The following is a 12,452-nucleotide window of genomic DNA, read 5'->3' as shown; positions in this document are numbered from 1 at the left end:
CCGGTTACTGCCGGGCCGCTGGGGCTCATAATGCACCTTAGGGGCGTGTAAAGCGTCCGAAAAGTTCGGTCATTTTGGTGGATGCTAGAGTTGACCCACAGCGTCAGATTCCGACCCCCCCCCCCCCCCAAGGGGTGAACCAACCGGAGCTTTAGTTGGAATCCACGGTTCTCTTGTTTCAGGAGATGAAACAGGATTAGAATGCAGGTTCCAGGGCCCCACTGCCCGATTTTGAGGAGTTAGGGTTGGCCAGGTGTTGCCGGGCCTCGGTCTTTTTACAAGTTCCCAGGTGAGTTCGGTACAGCCAATCCCCTGAGACGCGGGAGCGCCGATCACTTTGGACAGCTCAGTGCGGGGTGCGGCGCACCCAGCCTTTGGTGGCTCGGGAGAGTCTCAAAAATGTTTCAGTCCCTTACCCACCTCCCCGGGGATGTTTCCTGGCTGTGGCTGAGTCTCCCCCCTTCACTCTCCACTGCAGGTTATTCACTGCAGCGGCTACCTGAAGATCCGCCAGTATAGCCTGGACATGTCCCCCTTCGATGGCTGCTACCAGAACGTGGGCCTGGTGGCGGTGGGCCACTCGCTGCCTCCCAGCGCCGTCACGGAGATCAAGCTGCACAGCAACATGTTCATGTTCCGCGCCAGCCTGGACATGAAGCTCATCTTCCTGGACTCCAGGTGGGTGGCCCCGGGCGGAAAAGGGATCACCCTAGCGGGAGGACAGCCCTGCTCAGTGACCCGGGGCTCTTCCTCTACCGCCTGAGCCCATTTTGCAGATGAGGCGACTCACGGGACCCTGCGAAGCGCGGGGAGGGCGCCCAGGGGTGCGATGGGTGTCTGGGGTGGGGGGCAGGCATCCCCCTACCCTGAGCTCACAGCGTGAGGATTGCCCCCCGCAGAGTGGCGGAGCTGACGGGGTACGAACCTCAGGACCTAATTGAGAAGACCCTGTACCACCACGTGCACGGCTGCGACACCTTCCACCTGCGCTGTGCCCATCACCTGCGTAAGGCGCCGCTCTTCCCGGCACCGGACTACCCCGCGCGTCCCGGGGAGGGGGGAGGGCGTGATTTAAGTCCACAGGAAGCGGATGGGTGGAGCTCTGGTCCCCGGGTGGTGGTGCGAGGCCCTTGTGAGCCGCTGCTCCCACCTGAGCCCCACCTTGTTCCTCTAACACCCGCCGCGGAGAGTTTCTGGGTTTCTGAATTCCCCCAGGTGGGGTTTTATGCTTCCCTCTCCCGCCCCCTGCAAACCTCACTGAAGAAAAGATTAAAAACTGAGTCTAGGTCACTTGGCTCACGTGCACTAACCTGCTTGGCTTTCGATAGAACTTTGCTTTGAACTGAGTCTGCAGGAAAAGAGACCACGAGCCTGGGAGTTCAGCCGCCCAGACCCTCCCCTCCCCAGTTAGAAAACTGAATGGGGGGAGACCCCCAGTTTTAAGTATCGAGGGACTGGAGGACTCTATGCAAAATAACAGGACAATCCCATTCGTTTGGGAATGTACTGGAGGTGTGTCCCTCCCTCCTGCCTCGGTGCAATCATTAGGGCCCATAGGGACCCGCACTCCCACCGCCAGGGGCTGCATTGGGGCCAGATCTGGCGTGGGCTCCTCCACCCCCAGCTACCTTCTGTCTGTCCATCAGTGCTCGTGAAGGGCCAGGTGACCACCAAGTACTACAGGTTCCTGGCGAAGCACGGAGGCTGGGTCTGGGTGCAGAGCTATGCGACCATCGTCCACAACAGCCGCTCCTCCAGGCCACACTGTATCGTCAGCGTCAACTATGTCCTCACGTGAGTGCAAGTCTGGAACCTTTGGCCCACCTCAGACAACCCCGATCTCCAAGAGGGTGCGGATGCTGGGTGCTGTCTGTTAGGCGAGGCTGGGGTCCCCCTGGGACGCAGGTTCTGAACCCAAATGCAGGCTGTGCCTAGGCGGCAGCTTGAGCACTTTCATCTTTAGGAAGAAGCTTCCTTCGTTGTACTCCCGGGAAAGATTTAGGAGTTTTTCCGCCCACAATCTATATTCTGTTTCTGCTCCTCTCTCTCTTTTAACCTTTTAAGCGAACTCTGCATTAAATAAAATTTAATGCGGCAGAAAGAAAAAAAGAGAATGAGAGAGGAAAAGGGTCCAACGTACGGAGCCATTTATGGTTTAACAAACAGGACATCTGTTTCACTTTTTCAAATCTGGGTTTGAAGTTCTTAATTTTAACCAGAGTCTCCAATCAAAGTTAAGAGTTCTAAGAGAGTGATTCTTAGGCTGAACCACAAAGGCGGTTGAAGTGACCAGGAGGGTCTGACTTTAACCTCCAGAAAGCAAAGGGACCCAAGCTAACGCTGCAAATCTTGGCCGGTGCCCAGGCCCTGCCCCTTATGCGATTGTATCACAAGGTGAGGAGCCAGCCTCTCCGTGCCACCGGATGGCCGCTGTGGCCATGTCTCAGCCTTATTCTTTCTAGAAATGATAATTGTTTCTGGTCCTCCGGTGTGGCCCTGCAGGCTGATCACGTGGCGTGGTGTGCGGCTGGTGAAGAAAGCACCTTCTGTATAATGTTTGTGAAGTTGAATTGCTCAGGTTTGAAGCCTTTATGAAGAACCCTTTTGTGTGCACAGTTGCCCCCCCCCCTTTTTTTGGTTTTCTTTTTCTTTCTTTTTCTTTTTTTTTTTTTTTTTGGTAGTCACTGAAATTCTTGTGATTTTAGGGGACCTCGAGAGTTATTTACTTTGGAAGCATTGACACACCCGGCACTTACTTTAGTAGAAATGCTATTTTCACATTAGGAAGTTGGTTAAGGTGTAGTATTTGGAATCAGACTATACTCCAGGCCATGAGGACCACATTCACTCCACCTTGTTTTAAATTGCCAAATTAAAAATGTAGTACTTGAAAACATTGTGCTTGGCAATAAGACTATTTACTCTGTGCCCTGTTTAATAAGAAAATTTAATTCAATAGACTTGGGAAATGAATTTGGTTTAAATGAGGATTCAGTATTCAAGAATAATAGCTGGTTATTAAGAAGAATCTTTTTATTCCATTCATTTAATAAGTGGCATTAAAATAAATGCTATTAGGTTTTTGTAATAGCAAGAAAGCTGTGGATTTTAATACAGAGCAGAAAACATACCAATATTTTGGGTATCATAAAACAAAACCATCTATTTTATTAATGCAATTTTTATATTATTAAAATAAACATAAGAGCAAATGGCAAAACATAATTCATAAAAGAAGCCACTCTCTGAAGCAGAAGTATTAAGGAGTGAAAAATTATGTCTGCTTACTGTGGAAAGGAAACGGACATTCTTTAAGAAGGTGCTTTGTATGTCTGAGACATCACAAGCATTATACATACACTCTGTTCTCTGGTAGGTGCCTGTGGTTAGTAATCATTTTTTATCAAACAGCAGGGTATATAGTCACACAGACCCATATAAATGATCAGAATGCAAGTTAGACCTCCCAATGGGTAAGCTTAATTTATGTTTGGAGTCATTTTAAAATATTCTGTTTTGTTTTCCAGTGGATAAGTGTACTTTCTTTCTTCCCTTGACTCTGTTGTTCTTCACTTTACACACTTCTTCAGAGCTATAGGATTAGGCTACCAACTTTACATCAGATTAAAAAGATGTAATGAGGATAAATGCTTTACAGAAGGAAAAATAACATGGCTCATATTTCTCTAAATGTTTTATACCTCTGGATGAAAATAGAAATAAACACACAGAAGCACACAAGATGAAAAGCTGAAATTGATTACTCTTTTATGAGTCTCAACTCCAATTCTTTGTATAAAAATCCTCAGGACGAATTTTATAGCTGCAAATGTGGAAGCTGCCTTAGATGAAATGTCATCGAGTGGCTCTGTGTGTGTTGACAGGATTTTCATAATGAACAGGTTGCAGTTTGTTTGATGTGTATATCACACATCTGGCTGGAAGTTACTAATTTACATTGTCTTAGCAAATTAAATAGATGGCTATTGATTCTCTATGGTAGCAGTGAACCACCACATACATTTGTTTTCAAGGCTAGTTGCCTATGAAGCCTGAGAATGATAAGTGAATTCTTTCCAAATATGCTACCTCAAACAATATACTTAAAACCACAAGCGCCCCCACATAATTTGACAGGCCAGATGTTTTCCCAATTTAGACATTTTAATAGCATACATTTTGAAGGGATTTTCATATCGTGAAAGTAGAGAATTTTAAATAGGCATTGGCTAAATGAAGGTGTGACATATTGATGGAAGCTACATTCATAAGAAATTCATTTTTCAGATTTCCTGATGGTCAGTTTATTATTGAAGTTAAAATATGCCTAGAAATACCCATCACTATTATTTGACAAAAGCAATGATGAATAGAAATATTCAGTAACCTTGTTCTAATAAGCAGCTACAACTGGGAATATAGGAAACCAAAAGACTGACCAGTTCATGATTTTCTCTAAGACACACATACCATGTTAGCTTTATGTTCCACATTAAAAAAAAAAAAAGGAAAATCGAAAGAAAAAAATAAAAAATAAAATAAAATAAAATAAAATAAAATAAAAAGAAAATCATTCTTACAGATCTTGAGTGCCCACAGGCTTTGAAGTATGGCATGCCACGCTCCCTGACTATTTTCAGGAGGATAGTTGAATGGGGATAATGTCTAGTAACAGCGAATATTGGGGAAGGCCCAGACAAATAGGGAGAGTACAAGGAATTCTGTGTAAAAGCAGTAATTTTCTTGAGTTCATATTTCCTTGAGTTACTTAATTAGTAGCATTAATTATTCATAGCCAGTTCAGATGGAAAATATTAGTACTCAATGTTAAGAAAATTGAAAATGTGGAACACCCAATAAACTACGAAAAGTAATTTCTAGAAAAATGAAGAGTCTTGATTCTTTTTATGTTTTTAAACTTCATATGTTATAAGAATAAAACTTTAAAAATATACTTTTAAGGATAAACTAATGAAGTATAAAAATCCCATTTATAATATCTAAAAACATAGATTTTTTAAACATATAGAAAAGTTGAAAGACTAGTACAATGAATACCCCTCCACACACACATCATTTATATAATACAAGCTGTATTTGTCAACAAGCTGTTGTTTTCTACCTATATGTTTACTTATTTGTATGTGCAGTTTTTTCTCTACTGAATTATTTCAGAGCAAGCTACAGACATCATGATTCTTCATCCTAAATAACATTCTCCTGCATAGCCACTGTACCATTCCTGATGGCACGTTTAAAGGGTTCAAAATCACTGTGTGTAGAGGGTTGCAAAAATATACACGAGATCTAGTTTACTGCTGCCATTAAAAACAATCTGTCACTGACATTCATCAAGTACTCACTGTTCTATGACCTCAGTAGGTTGGCTGATAGATGATATTTTGGGAGGGGACTTCTGTGGGATATAGTTATAAAATCTAGTGTATTTTAAAATATAGACTTCTAATGAGAATTGTAAGCTAATAAAATTCTGATATTTTTTTTTTCTGGAAAGTAAAAGAGAGAAATTTTGAGACTGATTTTGATAAATTTGGAATCAAATAAATTTAGTATCTTCAACCATTTTTTGTTGGTAAAGACACAAAAAGGCTTCTTATATCCTAAATTTAGGATAGAACATTGTTTCAGTGGAAAATCTCATAGACTGTTTTAGAGTGATTCACTGAACACATAAATGGAATTTTCTATGTTAAAATTTCTATTTCAGTGTTACAAAAAAGCAAAACAAATGGGCAATTTACATTAGTGTTAACACTATCTACTAAATAACCCTTTGAATTTGTAGAAAAGTTTGGACAAAATGCCAAAGTAGACATATTTCCTTCATGTAAAAGGGAAAAAAGGGGTAAAAGGGTCTCTTGTGATTATTACAGGTCCAATAATTTTTGCTCTTCTTTTATATCAAACCATAGTAGTTCCCACAATTAAAAAGGGTCCCCACAGAATATGTCAATATAAAGCCCTAAAAGTTCCCACAGAATATATGAATATAAAGCCTTATGTATCCTATCACAAAGCAGCAAATGTTAAAATATACTAATTTTAGTTTCCTCTTCCAAATATATTAATATTGCTGAGCTAATTTGGGCATTTAAATTAAAAATTATTTTTTTATTAATTTAAAGCCCTAGTGATATTATTGTTATTACTACTAGGAAATTTTAGAAAATGCTTTTTAAAAACTTCATCAATAATATATATAGTTATAGAAACAGATTTTATTTTTCTAGCTAGCAAAACCATTCTTTTATATTATAAATAATGTAAAATGAAGTACCTTTTGACTTAGCAAGCCATAGCAAAATATAAAATCATTTACTCTCATGCCTTGGATCTGTGGAGCACTTGTTACATAGATTTAATTTTTTGATAATTAAAAATAATAATCATGCACTAATGTATACCCATAAATTAGATTCGATCCTTAATTGTGTTTAATGTTTATTATAATAATATTGAACATCAAAGCCCTGGTTGTCCTTTTCAAATGATCTTTTAAGTAACTGAATGATTATAGAAACGAATGAAGACACAATTGTATGAATGGTAATTTATAACAACTAAAACTATTAATATTAATAGTGATTTTATAACTACTAAAACACTTTATTAAAAGAAAATGCTGGGGATTTAGTCTGTTTTATAGTACATACGACTGGTACTCACTTAAATAATGTTATCCTTTATGTACTTTTTACTTCTTGTAATTTTTTTATCAAAATGATTTCTATTTAGTTTTGAATTCATCATTTCTGTTCAAATTTTGTATTATTATTACAAATCCTGAATACAGCATCATTGCAAATGCTGAATATTTCTTTCAAAGTGCTGTCGCATTCATTACATGATTTGTTCCTTTGACAGCTCTGTTCAAGGGTTAGGGCAGGGATTTTCTAGGTGAGGAAAGGACATCAGATATGCAGAGTAAGTGGGGAAGCCATGATTAGAGCCTCCAGGGTTGAGTTCTACAGTATCCCAAGTTTCTCTGTACAGAGGTGGTAGTCAGGGATGGTTGCAGGGGAGAAAATGTCTGGGAGAGTGGGATGGACTTAGTTGGGTAAGGCCTGTAGTGTTCAGTTCACTCAACTTCTGAGTAGGCTTTCATCTGATTTCATGATGGAAGCTGTTTCTGTTGTTGTTTCACAAGTATGTCCAGATATTGATAATTTAGTGGTTTAAATTTAACAATGCTATCTTGTCAGTAACATTCAATTAAGAACATATCTTTTTTTCCCCGTAAGTCTCACTAAGGAACTTTTCATTTTGTTAGAAACAACATGGCCTGCAAATATTTTAGTTTTTCACTGAGTTGCTTGCTTTTAGTTTACATAGATACATTATTGCTATTACTAATTATTTCATTTCTACAACCAGATTTCATATCTTATGTTTTTGTTAAACAAATATGTTACAACTAGTGTCAGTGGATTGGCAAGCTAAATCATCCTCTTTATCAGACGAGGCACAAATTCCCTCCCATGACAGTGGGATTATTTCCAATATGGTGTTCTGCTTTTGAGGGAAAATGGCAGGAAAGCTTGTCCCCTGGGGGTTCTGTTGGTGGGGGAGGCCAAGGTTGGAGAGCTTCCCAGCATTTGGGCAGGTGAGTCATCCTTGGCCCTTTGATAGTGCTGGTACCTGGCTGCTTCTCTCTCTACAGGCCACTTTGGCCTCCACTCCTTTCTGTTATTGCCCTGACCTAGAGAGCACTGAGTCACAGGACCTCTTCTTTAAAAGATTTCTATATGGGGCAGCCCCTGTGGCGCAGCGGTTTAGCGCCCCCTGCAGCCTGGGGTGTGATCCTGGAGACCCGGGGTCGAGTCCCACGTCGTGCTCCCTGCATGGAGCCTGCTTCTCCCTCTGCCTGTGTCTCTGCCTCTCTCTCTCTCTCTCTGAATAAATAAATAAATCTTAAAAAAAAAAAAAAGATTTCTATATGGAGCCCACTTGTTTTGTGCTAATGACCAGCCTGACCACTCTTCTCTGGCTGTTGGGACAGAAAGACTTCTGATCTTTGAATCTTATCATAGAAAAACATGATCATTACTTTCTTGAGGGCAAGGATATACATTTTATCGTGAATGGACAAATTCAAATGAAGCTTTACTTGACAAACCCCAGCAAAGTATGTTTTCATCTGACTTCATCCATTTATTTTGTAAACACTGTTATGTTTGGCTCAAGGTGTGTGTATGTGTGTGTGTGGGGGGGAGTAGATTATGCGTATCTTGATAATTTCGTAAAAAGCTGCTTCTTATTTTCACTTATCCAGTGCTTATCCTCTCCATTGTCTGTTCTCATTGGCTTGTGACATCCTTTCAGGTGAGCAGGTGTGATAGAAAATTCATCTGGGTTGAAGTGGCTGGTGTCTATGCCTAAGTTGTCATGCAAAAAAAGATTGATTGAAGCTTTAGATAAAACCTGGAAATGCCTTATTGTGTATCAGTAGAGGAATTTCATCCTGTCTTGTCTGTAGGAGTAACTTCCCTACTTCTTTCCCCTATCCCAGGCGTTCTGAGGTCTAGGTTGCTAGAATGGGTGAGAAGCGTGGTCTATGGTGATGGCAGGGCTAAGGGGGATGAGAAGAGAACTTACTTTTATAGGGCATTGACAACATTTAGGGTCTGGCTGAGTCTGGGCCATCTGTTTACCATCTGTGACTTTTACTGTGGGAGGTTATATTGCAGTAAGATTGTGATTTTGTTTTTATAAAAACTCACAGTATCATTTGAAGCAACCTTCAGGGGAAAGGCATGGGCTTTGGTGTTAGATCTGGGTATGAAGACACTTTACTGCATTGTAGCTATGAAGCTTTGAACACAGCTCTCATTTTTTGAACCTCTGTTTCCCCATCCATGCAATTGGGACATTTTTACTCACCTTTTAAGTTTGGAGGAGGATTAAATGAAGTAATGTATGTATAACACAGAACCTGGCAGAAAGCAGATGCTCAAAATAACTTATTATCAGGTCTTGCCAGTTATGTGATGTCAGCTAAAATACTTTGAAATGAGATGAGTAGTTCCCTCTTTAACTTGAACTACTAACTCTTCAAATCCACAGATTTAAGTGTTTATCTTCCCCTCCCAAGTTCCTCAACACACACAACTCCAAGTATTGCTCCCTTTGTGGGTGGTGGTTTCTACAGTTTGGTTAAGCTTACCCTGGTTCTCATTGCTGTCACTGTGTACTCTATAGGGAGCTGAGCTTTGTGCTTTGATGGGAGGAAGCCAGTATTTATTGAGTCCCTTATTTGTCCCGCCAAGGTGGAAGGTGCTTTACAGGGAAAAAGAAGGTTCTAGAAAACTAAGTTTTTTATCAAATTTCTAAAGTTAATTTAGTTGGAACAGTGTTTTGTCAACTTTACCAACATCGATGATTATTATTGAAAATGAATAGAACATGAACTACTGGCATTTTTTATGGTGTCCAGTGGAACATTTTGTATATTTCTCTTTGCTCTGTATGGACTAGGTATGTCTAAATCAAGTGTGTTTCAGAGAGTATGGGCAGAGTGCAGTGATTTATTGCATGATACATGAAGCAGAGGTCTTGTATCTCTTGAACAGTTTACAATTTAGTTGGAAAAATAGAAGAGTTCCATTTAAATATTTAAGAACTCAGATTAGCACAGTTTGAAATGATAGGGTACACTTGGGCTATTTGTTGAGAGCACAGAATTCAAGGAAGCTTGAATGGTAGAGCTAATAGGGAAGGACTAGAATGTAGGGGTGGAAGCAAAGGTAGGGTCTTTTGAGATGAAATGGTGACATATACACACATTTGTCTCATTGTTCTTTTTCCATGAATATTATAGCACAATTAGTATTACTCTTTAAATTAGATTCAACAGTGTTTGTCTCACTGTTCTGATCCGAGCTAGATTTTCTTTCCTTCTCTTACCTTTTTACCCTGAACTTTTTTCTTGGAACTGAACATATTTCATCAGGATTACAAACTGTTTTCTCTAAGCCTCTTATCTTACCTTTCTCAGATTAGTACTGGTATATGCCTTGAACATGTTCACCCAGCCTTAGTAATATATATATGTGTGTGTGTGTGTGTGTGTATATACACACACACACACACACATATACATATATATATATATATATTAGCATCTAGGCATAGAACTGTTTTTAAAGTTTTAAGAGATGTCAGTCTGGATGGAATGTAAAATCTTATTGAAACGAATACACAATATTGCCGTATGTATAATGGCTGTATTTAAAAAAATTATTTGTAGAACGTTAATGTGAGATATACATTAGGACAATGAACATCAGCAGATTGGAGGAGAGGAAGAAAAAAAGAATCTGGTTCTTCAGTTCCAGATTTGTAAGGCCAGAAGGCCTTCCCAGTGCTGTGTTTGACATCATAATCCCACTGCTATTAGAATATGATTCAGTCTAACCCTTATGCTTTTTATTTTTTTAATTTTTATTTTTTTAAAGATTTTATTTATTTACTCATGAAAGACAGAAAGGGGGGGGGGCAGAGACAGGCAGAGGGAGAAGCAGGCTCCATGCAGGGAGCCTGATGTGGGACTTGATCCAAGGATTCCAGGATCATACCCTGAGCCGAAGGCAGGCGCCAAACCGCTGACCCACCCAGGGATCCCACCCTTATGCTTTTTAGTTGACGTTTCAAACCCTGATAACCATAGGGATGCATTATAGTACTTGCAAAAATGCATAATGAAATGAGATATCACTACTTTATTATGCAACATAGTATATTAATTAAGATCTTGGGTTCTGGTCTATTGCCTATTCAAATTCCAGTGCTGCTACTGGCTATCTCTGGGACTGTGAGCACATTGCTTAACTTTGTTGTCTTGCTATTTTTTTCATCTATAAAATGTGGGTAATAATAATATCTATTTCATAGAGTCATTGTGAACATTAAATGAGGTCATGTGTGAGGTTCTTGGCCTTGTGCCTGACACAAAGTAACATTGAGAAAATGTGAATTATTAGGGTTGTTATTTCAATGAAATTAAATAAAATATTTTTTGACTTGCCAATAAAGACAAAACAGATGTCCGTGAGTCTTTGCGCTAAAGGAGGGAAAGCACAAACCTTAAGAAGGTCTAGTGTTGCCCAAGAATGAGAAACCACCAATCCTGCTGATACATCTGGAATGGATTGTTAGATCCTACCTCAGATGATTAGGACTAGTAGGCCTTTAAGTACTCATAAATGTTTTCTTAAGCACCTATTATATGTCAGGCACTGTGCCAAGTTCTGGGGATATTGAAATGAGTGAGGCAGTATCTGCCAGACAAAGAAACAAGCATGAGCTCTATCCCAGCTTGATTTCCCTATAGGCTTGTGGATGACAGATTCCTTCCTGGAAGGAAGGCTTCCATCCACAATTAGAAGACAGCCCAGGGCAGCCGGGGTGGTTCAGCGGTTTAGTGCCGCCTTCAGCCCAGGGCGTGATCCTGGAGACCCGGGATCGAGTCCCATGTCGGGCTCCCTGCATGGAGCCTGCTTCTCCCTCTGCCTGTGTCTCTGCCTCTCAATCTCTCTCTCTGTCTCTCATGAATAAATAAATAACATTAAAAAAAAAAAGACAGCCCAAAGTGCCTTGGCTCTATTAAGGTCACTGCTGGGGAATAAGCTTGCACGTGTGGTCAGACTCCTCTTGGTTAGATGGTGGGGAGGAAGTGGAGGCAGTGAGAAGGGATGAGCCCCTGAGGAGGCTGTACATGCATGTGTGTGTGTGTGTGTGTGTGTGTGTGTGTTGAGGGAGATCATGATTGGCACCAGAGTAACTGGCTGCAGGCTAAGGAGTCCATCTGACAAAAACACTGTTGCCCATGGTGGGTCCTCCATGTATCTCATTATGTCAGCCAGGGAGAGCAGTTGTGTGTGGCAAGTTGATTTTTGTCTTGTCGGAACAATATTGAGCTGCTTTCTTGTTCTGTTTTGAAAGAGGCTTTTCAATATTTTGTGGGGTTGACTTCTAATAGGATTAGGAATCTTCGTGAGTTTTAAATTGAATCACAGAGGCAAAAAGAGTCTTTGCAGATTTATTACATTAAAAAAGTTTCTAATTATTTTAGGGTTTTGTAATATTTTTAACTTTTCTTTCATAAAGGGTAATCCCCAGGCGTTGCTGCCCTGACCTGGAAAGTCTGTGTGATTGTCAGCTGCAAGTGAAGGAAGGGTGAGAAAATACTCTCTTTGTTGCTGTACTTAGAAAGGTCAGGGAGTAAGAGGACTCACATTCGAGAGGCTCCTACTTTGTGCCAAATGCTCAGAGAAGCCTAGCAACTTAGCCGACACATCACGGCTAATGAGTGGGTGTGCCAACCCAGGGACAGGACTCCAGGGCGCAGCTGATTTCCTCTTTGGCATGCTCTTTAAGTTGGTAACATTGCACTAGGGTGAACCATATGTATTTGCCATTTCTGTTCGTTCCAA

At 40.6% G+C, this 12,452-nt stretch overlaps 1 protein-coding gene across 2 annotated transcripts in view; it reads left to right on the top strand.

Annotated features, from left to right (window-relative positions):
- Positions 1 to 12,452, top strand: part of SIM1 (SIM bHLH transcription factor 1) — a 73,268-nt gene that overhangs the window by 15,678 nt on the left and 45,138 nt on the right. For both annotated transcript variants that reach the window (XM_038554802.1, XM_038554803.1), the window contains 3 exons: positions 479 to 678; positions 900 to 1,006; positions 1,647 to 1,794. In XM_038554802.1, the coding sequence (XP_038410730.1) occupies positions 479 to 678; positions 900 to 1,006; positions 1,647 to 1,794 (455 nt within the window). The remainder of the gene's footprint in view (positions 1 to 478; positions 679 to 899; positions 1,007 to 1,646; positions 1,795 to 12,452) is intronic.

The sequence above is a fragment of the Canis lupus genome, chromosome 12, assembly GCF_011100685.1.
Source record: "Canis lupus familiaris isolate Mischka breed German Shepherd chromosome 12, alternate assembly UU_Cfam_GSD_1.0, whole genome shotgun sequence".
Lineage (NCBI taxonomy): Eukaryota > Metazoa > Chordata > Mammalia > Carnivora > Canidae > Canis > Canis lupus.
This window is presented reverse-complemented; position numbering and strand designations above follow the sequence as displayed.